Below are 19,043 nucleotides of genomic sequence, written 5' to 3' on the forward strand. Positions count from 1 at the left end.
CTGCAGACCCGCAGAATGAAGGCATCGAGGCCACCTCTGGATGCTGTGACAGTACATCTGTTTCTTCTGAATTTTCCATTAAATCGTCCTAAAAAAATGAAATACCCAGAGATTCTGACACTGCTCCCTCCTGACCTCTGGCGGCCACATTGAGTATTACAAGTAGCAGTATAAAACTACAGCTCCCAGAACACCTTGCGCCTGCGTGACGTGGTTGCTAGGTGACGGCGACGTGATGGCGCAGAACGTTTGTTGTTGTTTCCGCTGCTTGGCTGGAAAGATGGCGGCTCACTGGAGCAGTGAGAACGTGGTGGTGGAGTTCCGCGACTCACAGGTAAGTGGCGGGTGGAGGGAAGGAGAAGCGTCCTGTGCGGGGACCTCCCGGGAGCTTCAACCGGATGTCAGGGCAGTGACACTATCGGAAGCGAAGGAGTGCAGCCTGGTCACACTGCGCATGTGCAGCCCTGAACTGCGCTCCATGGGACCGCAGAGAGCATGCCGGTTAAACTCCTTCCTCTACCAGGCAACTACAAGTCCCAGCATGGCAATATGTATCTGCTGCACTGCTATCTGTGGGAAATGTGTAAAGATGAAGGAAAGGGTTCTCTCAGCTGAGGGTTTGTCGCAGTGTGATGTACAGAGCAAATACCCTCCCTGTGCTGATGGTTTGTCACAGTGTACAAGTGCAGTGGAATCCCCATGTCTCTGGATGCCTCCCCTGTTCCCATGTCTCTGGACACCTCTGCATGCCCCCAGATTTCCTGACATTGCCCCCCATGTCTCGGGACACCAGTCTCCGCAACGGTCATCCTCCTCCACCTCTCTCTTTCTTGGGTTTCCAGATGCTGCTGGTCAGCTACCCCACCCATGGGTCTTGGGACGCCTCTGTCTACACTAACCCCCCACATGTCTCTGGACACCTCTGTCTCCCCCATGTTTCTGGACGCTCCTGTTACCCCACCCCTGGGTCTCGAGATGGCTGTGTCCACACGCCCAACCGCATGTCTCTGACACCTGTCACCCCCCCCCCCCCCCCATGTCTCTGGACACCCCTCCCCCACCCCTGGGTCTTGGGATGTGTCTGTCCACACCCTCCCCATGTCTCTGGATGCCCCTGGTTCCCCCCCCCCCCCCCCCCCCCGGTCTCTGGACGCCTCTGTGCACTCCCCCACCCCTATAATAATAATCTTTATTTATATAGCGCCGACATATTCCGCAGCGCTTTACAGTTTAACAGTTTCAAACAACAGTCATGGGTAACAATGTTAACAATACAGTAATAAAGCAAAATAAGACGACCCTGCTCGTGAGAGCTTACAATCTACAATGGGGTGGGGAGATACAAAGTACAGGTGTGTATTTACAATGGTGTATTTACAGTGATGGTCCAGCCATCTTCAGGGAGTGGGGGTAGGTGGAGATAGTGAATGGGCTACACACACACACAAACCTAAAATGAGTTTGATTAGGGAACGTGATAGGCCGCTCTGAACAAATGAGTTTTGAGCGAGCGCCTAAAACTATGCAAGTTGTGGATGGTCCTAATATCTTGGGGTAGAGCATTCCAGAGGATTGGCGCAGCACGGGAGAAGTCTTGGAGTCGGGAGTGGGAGGTACGGATTAGTGCAGAGGTTAGTCGAAAGTCGTTTGCAGAGCGCAGCGGTCGGCTAGGCCGATAGACAGAAATGAGGGAGGAGATGTAAGGGGGTGCCGCACTGTGGAGAACTTTGTGGGTGAGAACAAGTACTTTGAATTGTATCCAGTAATAAATGGGCAGCCAGTGTAACGACTGGCGAAGAGCGGACACGTCCGAGTAACGATTAGCCAGATGGACGACCCTGGCTGCCGCATTAAGGATAGACTGGAGAGAGTCCCTATGTCTCTGGACACCCTTGTCTCCCCACCCCTGGGTCGCTGGACGCCACTGTCAACCCCCCCATGCCTCTGGATACCCCTGCTTCACCTCAGGTCTCCTGACACTGCTGTCCTCCCCTCCACCTCTCCCTCCTCTGGGTCTCGTGAACCCCCTCTCTAACCCCCTTCCCCTTCTTGCACTGCTCTCCGTCCCCTCATGTCTCTGAATGCCTCTTTGCCCCCCCCCCCCCCCATGTCTCTGGACTCCTCTGTCCCACTGGTTCTCCTGACCCCTCTGTCCCCATCTCACCCTCGAGTCTCCGTTCGCCTCTGTCTCCCTGCCCTCTCCCATATCCAGACATCATCTGTTGGGGGCGCTCTGCCCCTCACTAGACGTCCGCGCTCCCTGATGTTGCTGGTTCGTCTGATTTGTCACATCATGACCTCCATCTTTATTGTTCTAGGCGACTGCAATGTCGGTGGACTGTCAGGGGCAGCTCGCCGTCCTCTCTGGGTGAGTGTCTTATTGGGTTATATCTACAAGGGGAAGCATCCAAGGATTAGGTACAAAACGATGTGATACCGTCTGCTTAGTTGTATCTAAGCTTGCTCTTTTTCTTTAAAATCTTTTTATTGAAAGATTCCACAGGATAAAGTTACAAACCTATAATATCACAGTATATGGTCAGAATGCTACAAACAGTCACCCTTTACAATAACATGGAGGTAACATTACACTCTCAGTAATAGTGAACAAACCATATAGAACATGGCATACTAGGATAATTTCCATTATGAAGCATTGTGCACTCAGTTGAATTAACAGGTTCCCCGATTCCGCACCAGTTTGGATGATAATAAAAGTTCACTTACAGTTTACACCCATCATCACCTTCCATATGTGCTCATATTGTGACATAGATGAAGCCATGGCATTAGGGGATATAAGCCTGCTCTTATTCTGCATTTTTACACTGATTTATTACAATCAGGACACTTTGCACTTTCTGTTTTTATTTATTTTTTTTGGCAGTTCTTTAATCTGTCTTTTCCTTTATGGTGGAGGCAGTGAGTGAGGAGCATAATGATATGATGTGGAGGGGAGAGGCGGCTGTCGCTCCATCCCTGTGGCCGGTCATAGTGGGGGATGGGCAGAAACTGTAGTGTTTGTCTTGGGCCATGTTCAGTATTTGGTCAGCATTTTACGTGAGTATTTGTAAGCCAAAACCAGGAGTGGAAAACACTTCTTCATTGTCACCCACTCCTGGTCGTTGCTTACACATACTGAGGTGAAATACTGACTGTGTGAACGTGGCCTTTCTGACATGCACTAGTAGAATCATATGTCGGTAAGAAATCATTTGTGGGACTACAACCCCCAGCCTCTGTGCTGCTGCAGTTCTTGTGACACGCAGACGCTTACTCTTTATTCTTGGTGATGTTACTTCTTGCCTGTCTTTTCCGTTACAGCCGCCGTTTTCTGTACATCGTTAACTTGGAGACCCCCAGCGAAGGCCCCCGAAAAATATCCCGGCAGAGCAAGTGGGACATCGGCACGGTGCAGTGGAACCCACATGACAGCTACACTCACTTTTTTGCAGCTTCTGTAAGTTTTCTTCTATTTCGGTCAGAGCTGTGATCATGAATGATTGTTCTGGCTTATGGGAGGTTTTCCTGATCCAGGGGCTGGAGATCTGCATGGGAGGGGGGGGGACCCCTTTAACCTCTGTACGACATTTGACATATCCATACGTTCAGGTTGCCTGGTAGTTACTGACCTGGGATGTATGGATACGTCAGAAGCTTGAGTGCAGGCGATCGCTGCCGGGTGTCAGCTGGTTCTGACACCAGGCACTTAGTGCAGGATCCGTCCCGCACTGCTCCCCGAACTTTAACCCTAAATACTGCTATCGATATCGCAGACAGAGTGAGGGAACCCTCTCTGATCGCCGATAGGCGCCCCCCGCGACGTCGTGGTGAGGGGCCGATCATTGATCTTTGACATGGTGACCCGATGTCAACATGATGGCATCCAGGTCACCCGGGCTAGCAAACTTGCTTACACCATGCTCAGAGCATGTCTGCCAGTGCAGAGCTGACAGTAAAACCGAGCAATGCTCCTCTATCCCCATGCAATACAAGCGATCAGACTGCAGAAAGTGAAAGTCCCATAGAGGGACATAGTAAAAAGTGAGAAAACTTGTAAAAATATGAAAAAAGATCACAAAATAAAAATATATTGTACCCATAAACATTTTTATGGAGGGGGAGAACAAAAGTACACATTTGGTATCGCTGCATCCGAAACGACACGGCCTATAAAACTGTCGCACCGTTAACCCCTTTAGTGAAGACCGCAAGCAACATTGATTTATGATCATACTATCGAACAAAAAGTGGAATAAAATGTGGTAATAAAGACGAATGTAACTAAAATTAGTACCGCTGAAACGTCATCTTGTCCCACAAAAAACAATCCACCATACTGCTCCATCAGCAGAAAAATAAGTTATAGCGCTAAGAATAAGGCAATGCAAAAATAATTTTCTATAATTTGTTTTTGTTTGTGCAAAAGCGCCAAAACATAAAAAAAAATATATATTTATTTTCCATGGTGTTTGATAATTTTGTCTCCAAAAATCTGAATAGAAAGTGATCAAAAAATGTCATGTCCCCAAAAATGGTACCAATAAAAACGTCAGCTCCCCCCCCAAAAAAAACAAAACAAGCGGTCACGTGACTGTTGGCTGAAATATGGAGAAATTATAGCTCTCAAAATGTGATGATGCAAAAACTAGTTATTTCCATAAAAGTGTCTTTAGAGTGTGACAGCAGCCAAACATAAAACCCGATATAAATCTGGTATCTCTGTAATCGGACTGACCCGAAGAATAAAGTCGCTTAATCACTTTTACCGCACGAGGAACAGCATAAAAAATGAAACCAATTCTACACCTGCTGTTTTTATTTATTTATTTATTTATTTTATTCTGCCTCCCAAAGATCATAGTAAGGTTCAGGACACATTTATCCTGCACTCTGCGTTGAGCGCTTACACCGGAGTTTCCTTGTACATATCTGATATACGTGATTCAGACAGAACCCCTGGCAGAAAATTCCCTATAATGAGGCAGATGGAGGCACTGTGGATGCCGTCTGACCTGTGATGTGTCCATCTTTTTAGGTGTCCATAAAAGTGCCTTCGTCCACAGTTATGTGCACGTCTGAAAAACACAACGCTGAACAGAGGGCAGACGGAGTCCAAAGTAAATCTGCTGCCTCGTTATAGTGAATGGATCCCTCAGGGGTTTAATCTGCCACGTCACTCAGATTTAGATGGAAATCCCAAAGGTGCTCAGCGTAGAGCGCAGGATAAATGTGATCCCAAACATTATGTAAAATGTTCCCAATAAAAGCTTCAACTCGGTCTACAAAAAAAAAGCAAGAACCCACTCAGGTCTGTCATATTTTAACGTAAATCTAGGGGGCTTCCATATTACTGGTAGCACAAAGTCTGTGGAAAAGCTAAATGGTTCCTCACTCGCCAAAAGAAATAAAGCAAATTCTCCGCTATCAAATCCAAATGCCCCCTCCCTTCTGAGCCTGTGTGCCTAAACCATATATTACCAACATGTTTGGCATTTCTGTAGGGATGAGAGCCCACCTAATTTACAGGTGCGTGTCTCCAGAAGCATGAGCTGGGCACAACGTACTGGTCACTACAGCAGGAGTTTGCAATTTTCACTCTGCAACATCCACTGCTGCTTGTTTCTGGAAAACGCCCCTGGAGTCAAAATCATCACTACATCTGTAGATAAATTCCCAAAGGGATCTAGTTTCCAAAATGGCATCACTTGTGGGGGGGGTTTCTATTGTCCAGGCAGATCAGGGGCTCTGCAATTTGAGGTGGCTTACGCTGATTATTCCAGCAAATTCTGCATTCATAAAGTCAAATGGCGCTCCTTCCCTTCTGAGCTCTGCCGTGCGCCCAAACAGTAGATTTCTCTAGTCCCCTTCCACGACAGCATAGGAGGATGTCTCCATTCCCTAATGGGGGACAGGAAGCACAAAGAGGTTAAAAGGCCCCTTCTACCTCCAAATCGCCAGTGTCTTTCCTGTCCCCCATGGGGCATGGAGAGGTTTTTCTATGCTGCGTGGCCGGTGACCGTGGCATACCTGCATTTTAACCGGGCAGTGGTGGTAGTGGGCTCTGCCTTCCTCCACATGTTGCGCTGCTCCCGTCTCCTCCGGACTCAGGACCTGTCCTGGCCCACCCACGCCTCATTGAGGTAAAGCGGGCCAGTGATCCCCAGCAGTGTCCTCCTGAGCTCACCACCATTTTCGTCATCCTCCTGCAGCTCGGCGTCCCGGAAGTGACGACGACGGTCGCGTGCGCGTCACTTCCGGTTTCTGCGTTCCACCCTGTGGAACGCACACACTTCCTGGTGTGGCCTTGTTCCGGCCTCCAGGGCCTTCGGACACCGCGGATGGTGCGCCGCCCCACGTGGAGGCCTGCCTTGGACCTGAGGATGAGGAGGGGACTGATTTCACCTGCGCTGGGTTTTTTGCTATATAAACCAGCCTGAAGACACCTCCAGGTAAGACTGATCCTTCAGTATGGATGGTGCTTCCTGCCCTGCATCTGTAGAGCCCAGCGCTGCCCCAGCTCCTGTAAGTCAGTCGCGGGGTGGGTCCGTGCCAGGGTGATAGTGGCCCTCTTTTAATTCCTGACTCCACTCTCCCTCTATTTTAGGGAGAAAAGTCTGCCCAGAGAAACCCGGCAAGAAAACGGCAACATGTGAGATCTGCAGTGTAAAGCTTCCCTCCTTATGGGAGAAAAAACTGTCAGGCCTGCACGGACAAAATCGTTAGAGCCGGGCAACCTTCCCTGCTGGAAGAAATCCATACGCTTGTCAGGAGTGAAGTGCAATCTTCCTTAGCTGCCTTCAATCCTCCTATGCCTCTGTAAAAAATCCTTCTCCTTCTAAAAAAAAAAGGAGGATTCAAACTGAGGATTCTGACTCTGATTGTAACCGTTCCTATTCTTCCTCCTCGGAAAAATGGGGAGAAACTTCAAGTTATAAAATTTCCGAAGCAAGAAAATATTTTTTTTTTCTCCTTGGATTACATTTATGAACTAGTGATGGCAGTGAGCAGCACTATGGGGCTGCATCTCAAACTAATACAAGATGAAATGTTTGGAGGATGGAAGTCAGAAAAGCGAATGGGATTCCCAATACACCAAAACATCATAGACATGATATCTCAGGAGTGGGAATGCCCAGAGAAGCGACTAGTCACACCATCGGAAATGAGGCACAGGTGTCCCTTAGAGGCAGGTTCCCCTTCCTGGGATGTGCCAAGGGTTGACATACAGGTGGCAAGAGTGGCTAAGAAAACTTCACTCCCCTATGAAGACTCCTCCCAGCTAAGGGATCCATTGGATAGGAAAATGGAGAGTCTATTAAAAACAATCCTGGGAAACGTCCACCTCTGGATTAAAATCTAACATTGCGGCTACCTGTGTCGCTAGAGCCCTTTCTCACTGGATAGATGAGCTTGAGAAGCATATTTCTCAGGGCACATCAAGGGGAGAACTGCTGGATTCTCTACCCATGCTTCAAAAGGCTTCGGCCTTTCTCTGACGCCTCCATGGAGTCTATTAGGATTGCGGCTAGGTCCCTAGTCCAGTCCAATTCTGCACGAAGAGCCCTCTGGCTTAAGATGTGGAGTGGTGACGTAACCTCCAAAATTAAAGAAGTTGTCCACTACTATAACCTTTTTTTTTTTTTCTCATTAATCTTGCTATTATGTGCCACTGAAAACATCTACTGTGTTTATTTTAGCAATATTACCTTTTATCATGCTGTAGCAGCACATCTTTAGTGCTGGATCCAGCTCTCATGGGGTTAATCGACAACTTCCTTTCTCCTGACTTACTGTGCTCTAATACTACAAGTTCCATGATGCATTGCACTCGCCACACCGACTCCAAAACACACCCCAACCCCTCCCTCCTCTCCCCCCTCTATCTTCAAAAAGATTTGTGATGTCATTTCTGTCCAACCTCTTTTACATTTGTCCAACCCACACTCCATTACACAAAGATAGATAGATGGATAGATAGATAGATAGATACATACAGATATATCTATATCTATTTCCATAGATATGTCCATATCCATGTTTCTAAACCGCTTCACCCCTGGAGCTTTTTTGTTTTCGTTTATCGCTCCCCTTCTTTCCAGAGCCATAATTTTTCCGTCAATATAGCCATGTGAGGGCTTATTTTTTGCGGGACAAGTTCTACTTTTGAACGACACCATTGGTTTTACCATGTCGTGTAACAGAAAATGTGAAAAAAAATTCAAAGTGCAATGAAATTGCAAAAAAGTGCAATCCCGCACTTTTTTTGCTTGGCTTTTTTGCTAGGTTCACTAAATGCTAAGGCTGTGTGCACACGTTGCGGATTTGATTGCAGATCCGCAGCGTTTTTGCCGCACAGAATTGCATCAAATCCGCAGTGTAGTGCACAACCAATGTAAGTCTATGGGAGCCGCAGACTTGTGCACATGCTGCGGAAAAAGCCGCACCGAAACACAGCTTTTTTTTTTCTCGCAGCATGTCACTCCTTTTGTGCGGATCTGCAGCGTTTCTGCACCTTTTAGACTTTCATTGATTCGGGCAAAACCGCAGATATAAAAAAGATCTGCAGTTTTGCTGTGGATGTGGGTCCGAGAAACGCTGCAGTTCAGGAGGAGGAAAGTGGGCGGTGACTGTGTGCGTGTATGTGTGTGTGCTGGGTCTGTGGGCTGTTCGGGTGTGTGGGGCTGTGCGGGGGGTCTTTTGGGGTGTGTGTGCAGGCATCATCCGATGGGACTACAAGTACGCAGCATCCAATCTGCAGCTAATTCGGATGTAATCTGGACAGTGGACACACACCCTACGCTATCCATACATCTATCAATAGATATATCTATCCAGATATATCTATAGATAGATATAGGAATAGATAGATGTATGCATCTATAGATCTGTCTATCCATTTCATCTATATGTCTATCTGTGTGTGTAATGGAATGTGGGTTGGACAAATGTAAAAGAGGAGGTTGAACAATGACATCACAAATCTTTTTTTTTTTTTTTTGTTCAATAATACATCTTTATTGAGCTTTCAAAAACGCACCAAAACGCATCAAAACCGCGCAAAAAACCGCACCAAAAGCGAATTAAAAAATGCATCAAAACCGTGCATAAAACTGCATAAAAAAAGCATCAAAACTGCATCAAAACCGCGGGAAAAACCGCACCAAAAACGGCATCAAAAACTGCATCAAAACCGCACCAAAAACTGCATCAAAAATGGCATCAAAACTGCACCAGGTTTTGATGCAGTTTTTGGTGCTGTTTTTGCGCGGTTTTGATGCAGTTTTTGGAAATAAATAAACGGAAAATGTGCACGATTTGAAAGGAAACATGCATGAAAAAACGAATTCCAAGGCCGGATTCATCATTTCACATCTGTTTCATATGTTTTTTTGCCGGATCCGTCGCTGTGCGTTTTTTCGCCGGACAGAAAAAACGTTCCTCTGTATGTGTTTTCCATCCAGCGGAAACAGCTTTTTTGACCGATCCGGCAAACGGATGAAACGTGTGTGGCCATCAGGCGCAATCCGGCGCTAATACAACTCTATGAGAAAAAAACGGATCCGGCGGAAAAAAATGGATCAGGTTTTTTTCAAAACTCGCCGGATTGTGCCTGACGGCAAAAACCTGATGTGTGAAAGCAGCCAGATATATGGATAGATAGATATATCTATAGATACATAGATGTATCTATAAATATATCTATAGATAGATATATAATAGGCCGATGTTTCTAAGGCTACTTGCACACTTGCGTTTTTAGCTTTCCGTCTTTTTGGGAAAAAACGGATCCTGCAAATGTGCTCGCAGGATGCGTTCTTTACCCATAGACTTGTCTTAGCGATGGATTGCGACGGATGGCCACACGTCGCGTCCGTCGTGCAACGGATGCGTCGTGTTTTGGCGGACCGTTGGCACGAAAAAACATTCAAGTGAACGTTTTTTGTCCGTCGCGTCTGCCATTTTTTTACCGCGCATGCAAAACTCCGCCCCCTCGTCCCCGGACTTCAGAATGGGCAGTGGATGCGTTGAAAAACTGCATCCGCTGTCCACGTGCACAAATTTAACAACGTGCGTCAGTACGTCGGCCCGACGCATAGCGACGGACCCGTACCGACGCAAGTGTGAAAGAGACCTTAATGAGCGTTTAATAAAAAACGGAAAAATACGGTGTGGGCTCCCGCACAATTTTCTGCACCAGAGGGGGAAAGCCGACGGCCGGGGGCCAATATTTGTAGCCTGCTATAAATATCAGCCCTCAGCTGTCTGCGTAGCCTTTACTGGCTAGTAAAATAGGGGGACCCCCCAAAAAAATGACCTGGGGTCCCCCTATATTTTATAGCCAGAAAGGCTACGAAAGACAGATATTCATAGCCTAGAGAGGGGCCATGGATATTGGTTTCCCCCCCCCCCCGGCTACAAATACCAGTCCACAGCCGCCCTGGAAATGGCGTATCTGTAAGATGCGCCAATTCTGGCACTTAGCCCCTCTCTTCCCACTCCCGTGTAGCGGTGGGATATGGGGTAATAAGGGGTTAATGTCACCTTGCTATTGTAAGGTGACGTTAAGCCGGGTTAATAACGGAGAGGCGTCAAGACGCCTATCCGTTATTAATCCAATAGTAATAAAGGGTTAATAAAACACACATAAGGAAAAATGTATTTTAACATTCTTCATTTCACCATACTTACCATACTTCAGCGCCTGCAAAAAACGTAAAATAATAAACCGTATACTACCTGTCCGCCGTAGTCCAATTAATAACGAGTGTACCACGACGATCTCCCCTATAGAACAGTGACATTGGGTGATGTCACTGCTCTACAGGACCCTCAGTGACACACTGACAGGAGACAATGGCTCCTGCAGTGCATCACTGAACTATTGTAACCTCTGAGTCTCACTTTATGGCAATTGCTGCCTGGGAAAATATCTCACACAGCAATGGCATAAAGTGAGACTAGGGACTATTTTCTCACAGGGGCGTAGGAATACATTGTGGAAGGATACCTTCCATCATTGTATTCCTGGAGCCCCTGGAGAGCAGTTGCATCTTCAGATGCTCCTGCTCTCCACAGGAGATCGTCGAGAGACACTCGTTTTAATTGGATTTCTGCAGACAGGGAGTATATTGTTTGTTTATTATTTTAATATTTTTTATAGATGACACTGTCTTCGGGGATCAAGGTGACAAGTGATGGTGAGTATGTATGTCCACTATTTCATCCTTCTTCTCCGCTAGATTTCTGAAACTTAACATGGACAAAACAGAATTCATCATCTTTCCCCCATCTCACGCGACCCCCCCCCCCCAACGAACCTATCCATTACAGTGTATGGCTGCCCACTCTCCCCAGTCCCACAAGCTCGCTGCCTCGGGGTAATCCTTGACGCTGATCTCTCCTTCAAACCACATATCCAAGCCCTTTCCACTTCCTGCCGACTTCAACTCAAAAATATTTCACGAATCCGTACATTCCTCAACCAAGAATCTGCAAAAACCCTAGTCCATGCCCTCATCATCTCTCGCCTTGACTAGTACAAAACCCTAACCATGACATACAAAGCCATCCACAACCTGTCTCCTCCATACATCTGTGACCTCGTCTCCTGGTACTTACCTACACACGCAACCTCCGATCCTCACAAGATCTCCTTCTCTACTCCCCTCTTATCTCCTCTTCCCACAATCGTATACAAGATTTCTCTCGCGTATCACCCCTACTCTGGAACCCTCTACCACAACACATCAGACTCTCGCCTACCATCGAAACCTTCAAAAAGAGCCTGAAGACCCATCTCTTCCGACAAGCTTACAACCTGCAGTAACCACCGATCAACCAAACCGCTGCATGACCAGCTCTATCCTCACCTACTGTATTCTCACCCATCCCTTGTAGATTGTGAGCCTTCGCGGGCAGGGTCCTCTCTCCTCTTGTACCAGTTATGACTTGTATTGTTTAAGAATATTGTACTTGTTTTTATGTATACCCCTCCTCACATGCAAAGCGCCATGTAATAAATAGCACTATAACAATAAATAATAATAATAATGTACTTTGTTACGTGTACTGTATGTTGTATGTGGCATGTTGCATGATGTCGCATGCTGCATGTCATCGCATGTTGCATGTTGCTGCATGGTGCATGTCGTCGCATTTAATTGCATGGTGCATGTCGTCGCATGGTGCATGTCGTCGCATGGTGTGTGTTGTATGTATGTATATACTGTACATGTGTGTTTTTTGTTTGTTTTTGTTTTTTTACATTCAACACATTAGCTGGATGATGGGACTACTACTGTCCCACCATTGGCTAATGTGTCACTCACTGTCACTGTAGCAGGCAGAGCCCGAGCTTGTAGTCCCATCGGACGATATATATACACACACACACACACACACACACACACACACACACACACACACACACACACACACACACACACACACACACACACACACACACACACACACACACACACACCCCGCAGCAGACCCCAGCACCGCACATGCCGGCTTGCAGAGCCCCGGCCCGCACATACCGGCACGCAGAGTCCCGCACATCACATCGTGGATTCCCTGCCTAGCCCTGCCCGCCCCCAGCACAGGCCTGCAGCCCCCAGCGCCGCCCACAGCCCAGTCACTCTTGATGAGTGACTGCTGACTGTGAGGCTGGCTCACGCCTGCTGCTGACGTCACGTCAATTTCCAGAGTCTGGAAATTGACGTGACTTCGGCGGAAATAAGTGGCGGCTGCAGCCTGGGGGTCACGTGACCTGGACTCACCCGCCGGAATAGCGCCGCTCACAGGCGAAAACTGCAGCGAAAGGTATTTGCACAATTCATTAGGGGCCCCGGGGGGATACATTGGGGGGTTAATTGAAAGTAGTGGACAACCCCTTTAAGCTGTGCTCAATACCCTTTAAAGGTGACTACCTATTTGGCCCCTCTCTAGATGAAATTCTAGGAAAGGCCACATATAGGCTTTTGCTCTGGAAGGGCCTTTTTCCTATCAGGAAGCGTTTTCTTCGTGCCCCCCCATTCAAGTACCCCTCAAACAAGAGGTAAAGGTAAAACGGGGAGATGCAGCTATGCCAAAGGGAGGGGAATATATATCCTCATTCCCCAGCAGCAGGAGAAATGACTCCGTCCCGGTGGGGGGGAGGCTTGCAAAATTCGTCCATCACTGGCGGGCCATCTCCGAATCTCAGTGGATCCTCAATTTAATACAAGAGGGCCTTCTGATAGAATTCTTATTTCCCCCCCCCCCCCTTTCTTGGAATCTGCGGATTACCTCCCCGTCATCTCAGAGAGACTTCTCAATGATGATGACAAGCCTGAGGGACCTGCTAGAATCAAATGCAATTTCCCAGATACCCCCAGAAGAATGGGGTGTAGGACATTATTCCCGATTTTATTCCTGGTAAAAAAAACAACGGAAACCAAGAGTCATATTAAACCTGAAAGAGCTGAATCGTCCTATTGTATACCACAGATTCAAGATGGAATCCGTGAAGTCTGCCATTCCCGTGATAGGTCCAGGGTTCTTTATGGCAACAATAGACCTAAGACGCTTACTTTCACATGCCCATTCACCCCCGTCACAGGAAATTTCTCTGGTTTGCGATTCAGTTCAATCAGCAGGTGACTCACTTTCAGTTCGTGTTCCCTTTTGGAATCTCTTCAGCCCCAAGAGTTTTCTCAAGGATAATGGCAGAGACAGTGTCTCACATCCGCAAACAGGGAATCTGTATCATCCCTTACCTGGACGATCTGCTTCTGATAGCCCCCTCAGCTCAGGCTCTCACCAATCATGTTGCGAAAACCCTGGACATTCTCAAAACATTAGGGTGGCTCCCAAACTTAAAAAAAAATCCCAGTTAAAACCTTCCAAGACAAGAAGGTTCCTGGGAGTTCTGCTGGACTCAGTGAAACAGAAGTCTTTTCTCCCAGAAGACCATCTTCGGGCCTTAACAAAAAAGGTGATAGATTTCAGAGAAAGCAGATCTCGGACCATACGGGAAAGCATATCGGTCCTGGGCTCCATGACAGCATGTATCCAGTCAGTGTCATGGGCTCAGGCCCATTCCAGAGCCCTCCAGGCCCACATTCTTGCAAACTGGGATGGAAATCCGGGTTCCCTAAACAGAAGAGCGTTTACCCCAGGTCATGTGAAGGCATCACTTGCATGGTGGTTGAACCCCAGAAATATTCACAGGGGGCTAAGCTGGTCACAATCTCCCCATGTGACAATCACGACAGACGCCAGCAAGCTGGGTTGGGGTGCAGTAATCCTGCATACTCCGTTTCAGGGCCTCTGGAGTCAGACAATGAGTGCCAGATCCTCCAATTTCAGGGAACTGAAAGCAGTGGAGGAAGCCCTCAAAGCAGCAAGCAGCTTAATCTCAGGAAGACATGTCCAGATTTACTCAGACAACACAACTACTGTCGCCCATCTCAAACATCAGGGAAGCTCAAAATTCAACAGCTTGGCAGGCGTCTCAAGTCAAATTTTTTTGCTGGGCAGAAAAGAACCTTCTCTCCCTCACCGCAGTCCAGCTGAAGGGGTCATCAAACTTCCAGGCGGATTTCCTGAGTCGTCGGGACATTCAACCTGGGGAGTGGAGCCTGAACAGAAGAACTTTCAGGATGCTGGTGGACAAATGGGGCCTTCTGGAGGTAGATCTCTTTGCCTCAGGTCAGAATACCCAAGTAAAAACCTTTTTTTCCCTAAATCCCAGGGACCATCCCAGAGGGGTAGATGCCATGGTCCAGACTTGGAACTTTCGACTGGCATACGCTTTCCCACCAATTCCTCTGTTGGCGAAAGTCCTGTGGAAGATGCGAGAGGAACAAGTATCTACCATACTGATAGCCCCAGCATGGCCGAAGAGGAGTTGGGTACAACCTCATTGTCGAACTGCATATAGACGGGCCAGTCCTCTTACCAGTGGATGCCGATCTTCTCGTCCAAGGGTCCTTTCAACATTGCAACCCCCGAAAATGGAACCTAGCAGCCTGGTTGCTGAAACCCAGGTCCTAAAGGCGGGGGGACTATCGGATGCTGTGATTTCAACCTTGCAAAGATCCAGGAAACCTGTCACAAATGCAATCTACAGTACGGTGTGGAAAACCTTCTCCACCTTTTGTCTTCCTAGTACTCCTGATCCTCTCCGTCCAAATATATCAAAAATATTAGATTTTCTTCAGCTCGGATTAGAGTTAGGGCTTAAACCTAGCACATTGAAGGTTCAAGTCTCTGCTCTCAGTGCTGTTTTCCATCAGGAGCTGGCCAACCATGGTTGGATCAAAAGATTTATGGTATCAGCTCTCAGATTGCAACCTGGGAAGCAACCTGTTTTTCCCTCTTGGGATTTAAACCTGGTCCTCAAGGGTCTCACTCAAGCACCGTTTGAGCCCCTGTCTTCTTGTTCTCCTCAATTTCTATCGTACAAAGCTGCCTTTCTAGTGGCAATAACCACTGCAAGAAGAGTAGGAGAGCTTCAATCTCTATCAGTAAGAGAACCCTACTTGACAATAACAGACGACTCCATAAATCTCCGTCTGGATCCCCTTTTTTTCAAAGTGGTGTCTGATTTTCACCGATCTCAAAACATCATCCTTCCCTCCTTCTGTCAGAATCCGGCAAACTCTAGAGAGGAAGAATTCCATACTCTTGACGTTAGACCTATCATCATACACTACCTTGAACAAACTACCTCTTTCAGAATTGACCAAAACCTGTTTGTCCATATGTCAGGTCAGGAAAAAGGTGGCAAAAAGCACCATCTCTAGCTGGATTAAGAGGGCTATTCAAGAACCTTATCTAGCCTAAAAGCTAACACTGCCAACTGGAGTCAGGGCTCACTCTACAAGATCTACGTCATCTTCATGGGCTGAACGAGCGGGCGCTTCCATCAAGCAGATCTGCAGGGCCGCAACTTGGTCTTCACCACATACATTTACCAAACACTATAGATTGGACTTATTGTCCAACCGGGATCTAGTCTTTGGCCGTAAAGTTCTCCAGGCTATTGTATTCTCCCCCCCCCCCCCCAGTGCTGAATTGGTTAGTACTCCTCCTATGCTGTCGTGGAAGGTGACTAGAGAAAATAGAATTAGACTTACCGGTAATTCGGTTTCTAGGAACCTTCCACGACGGCACTAATTCCCTCCCTTCCTTTGGATTTATCCTGGGTTTATTAAGGTAGCTAGTGCTATGGTATCCGTTATAAGTCACTGGCGATTTGGAGGTAGGAGGGGCCTATTAACCTCTTTGTGCTTCCTGTCCCCCATTAGGGAATGGAGACATCTTCCTATGATGTCATGGAAGGTTCCTAGAAACCCAATTACCGGAACGTCTAATTCTATTTTCTAACACATATGGGGTATCGGTGTGCTCAGAAGAAATTATACAATATATTGAGGTCTGCTTTTTTTTTCCTGTTGCCTTTGGTGAAAAAAAAATTTTATGAAACAAAGTTAAATGTTAATTTTTTATTTTTTTTTCCTTCCACATCCTAAAATTTCCTGTGAAGCACCTGAAGGGTTGTTAAACTTTTTAAATGAGGTTTTGAACACCTTGGGGGTGCAGTTCTTAGAATGGTGCACTTTGAGGGGTCTGTATGATAGAAAATACCCAAAAGTCACTTTAAATGTGGTGTCCCTAAAACCAAACAAAAAAATATAAATTTGTTGGAAAGATTAGATATCGCTGGTCAACTTTTAACCCTTAACTTCCTTATAAAAAAAGTTTCATAAACTGTACTGATGTAAATTCAACATGTGGGAAATGTCATTTATTAACTATTTTGTGACAACTCTGATTTAAGGGCATAAAAATTGTTTGAAAATAGCAAAATTTAAACAATTTATGCTTTTTTTTTTTTTTTTTCACAAATAAACGCAAGTCATATCAAAACAGGATTTTTGGTTGCTTACCTTAAAATCTGTTTCTCGGAGCCTTCATTGGGGCACACAGGAACCATGGGGTGTGTGCTGCTGCCACTAGGAGGCTGACACTATGCAAATAAAAAAGTTAGCTCCTCCTCTGCAGTATACACCCTACTGACAGGAAGTAGGAAATTCAGTTAGTGAGAAAGCAGTAGGAGAAGCAACATGTTAAAGATAGAAACTCAAACTGTGACAATATAACAGAGCTGTTCAACTTGGGAGGGTGCCGTGTCCCCCAATGAAGGCTCCGAGAAACAGATTTTACGGTAAGCAACCAAAAATCCTGTTTTCTCTATCGCCTCATTGGGGGGACACAGGAACCATGGGACGTCTCAAAGCAGTCCCTGGGGAGGGAACAGCAGAAAAACTCCATTCAGGTCAGAGAACTCACCACTGCCGCCTGCAAGATCCTTCTGCCTAGGCTGGCAACTGCCGAAACGTAGGTATGGAGCTTATAACATTTGGCAAATGAGTGAATGGAACACCAGGTTGCCGCCTTGCAAAGTTGTAGGGCGGATGCCCCATGGTGTACCGCCCAGGAGGCGCCCGGGGCAGAGTGAGTCTTAATCCCATGAGGAGTCACTCTGTTCTTGACCCGGGAAGCCTCCAGAATAGCAGGTCTGATCCAGAGAACAATCAAAACCGTGGAGGCCGGCAGGCCTCTTGGTGCACCGTCTGGAATGACAAATAGACGGTCTGTCTTCCTAAAGAAGGCGGTCCTAGACAAATAAATCCTCACCGCCCTGACCAGATTTAGCCTGTTCAGCGAAAGCCCCAGAGAATAGGTCGGAGCAGGACAAAAGGTGGGAAGGACTATCTTATTCAAGTAAAAGGAGGACACCACCCTGGGAAGAAAAGGCGACGAAGGCTGTAAACTACCTTATCTTGGTGAAGAACCAATAAATGGGGCGACGAGAGAGCCACCAACTCCGAGATGCGCCTAATGGAGGTGATGGCTACCAGAAACGCCACCTTGCAGGGCAGAACAGACAGTGAGGCCTCATGGGGAGGTTCAAGGGGGGGAACTCCACTGAGCCTCCAGAACAAGATTGAGATCCCAGGGATTCACGGGAGTCCGGTACGGGAGAGCCGCATGCACCACTCCTTGAACAAAAGTTCCTTGTACCGTGATAGCCAGTAGATAGACAAATATTTAGAGTTGAATTAGTCTATGCCTGATGAAGAGGCCTGAGAAGTCTCGAAGGTTTGCAATTTGCTACCATCTTTTCAGATAGCCATTAAGAGGTATCAACTACCGAGGACTCTCAGATCTAAATATCTAACCTGAGAACGGTAAGCTAAGGACTTCTGAAAGGGACTTCAGAAAAGAGAATGGAAAGGGTTGCTACCTGACCCTTGAGAGAATTAAGGGCAAGGCCAGCATCAAGTCCCGCCTTGAGAAAAGGCCAAAATGGAAGGTTTCAACAGCCAAGATGTTAAATTGAGCAACCAAGAACTCTGGTGGCAGATCGGTCCTTGGGACAGAAGATCTGGCCTGTCTGGGGGCCTCCAGTGGATGTCCGCGAGGAGATTGATCTCAGCGAGCCAGAACCTTCTGGGCCAATCTGGTGCGATCAGAATCACCGGCACCGCTTCCGCATTGATCTTCAACAGCCTGGGAAGAAGGTAAGGGGAGGAGACAGGGAAGTACAAATTGCGACCCAGGAGTGGCCAAAGCATCGGTCTCCACTACAAGAGGAACGCGGACCTGGAAACAAACGGTGGAACCTTCCTAAGCAGTCGGGATGCCAAGAGATCCGCGTCCGAAGATCCCCATCAAAGGAAAATTTGAAGGGACCACTCTCCTGCTGCAAGGCCCTCGCAGCAGAGAAAAACACAGCGGCCTAGTTGTCCACGCCATGAATATGTCCTGCGGATAGTACCGGAACCGTTGCCTCTGCCCAGAGGAGGATCTTGGATACCTCCGCCATTTCCAAGAGGCTCTGATTCCCTCCCTGGTGATTGACATATGACACAGCCGTGGCATTGGACGTATGGATTCTGACTGGCAGACCTCTGAGAAACCTTTCCCAGTGACTCAGGGTCAGAAGAATGGCCCCTAGAATGGCCCCTATCTCAAGGATGTCG

At 47.3% G+C, this 19,043-nt stretch overlaps 1 protein-coding gene across 2 annotated transcripts in view; it reads left to right on the plus strand.

The window, feature by feature from the left end:
* The first annotated feature begins 205 nt into the window (after positions 1-205).
* The window catches only part of WDR59 (WD repeat domain 59), a 40,670-nt gene continuing 21,832 nt past the window's right edge, over positions 206-19,043 (plus strand). For both annotated transcript variants that reach the window (XM_077288782.1, XM_077288781.1), the window contains exons 1-3: positions 206-334; positions 2,319-2,368; positions 3,325-3,460. In XM_077288782.1, the coding sequence (XP_077144897.1) occupies positions 236-334; positions 2,319-2,368; positions 3,325-3,460 (285 nt within the window). In that variant the 5' untranslated portion in view covers positions 206-235. The remainder of the gene's footprint in view (positions 335-2,318; positions 2,369-3,324; positions 3,461-19,043) is intronic.

Source organism: Ranitomeya variabilis, chromosome 2 (assembly GCF_051348905.1).
Source record: "Ranitomeya variabilis isolate aRanVar5 chromosome 2, aRanVar5.hap1, whole genome shotgun sequence".
NCBI lineage: Eukaryota > Metazoa > Chordata > Amphibia > Anura > Dendrobatidae > Ranitomeya > Ranitomeya variabilis.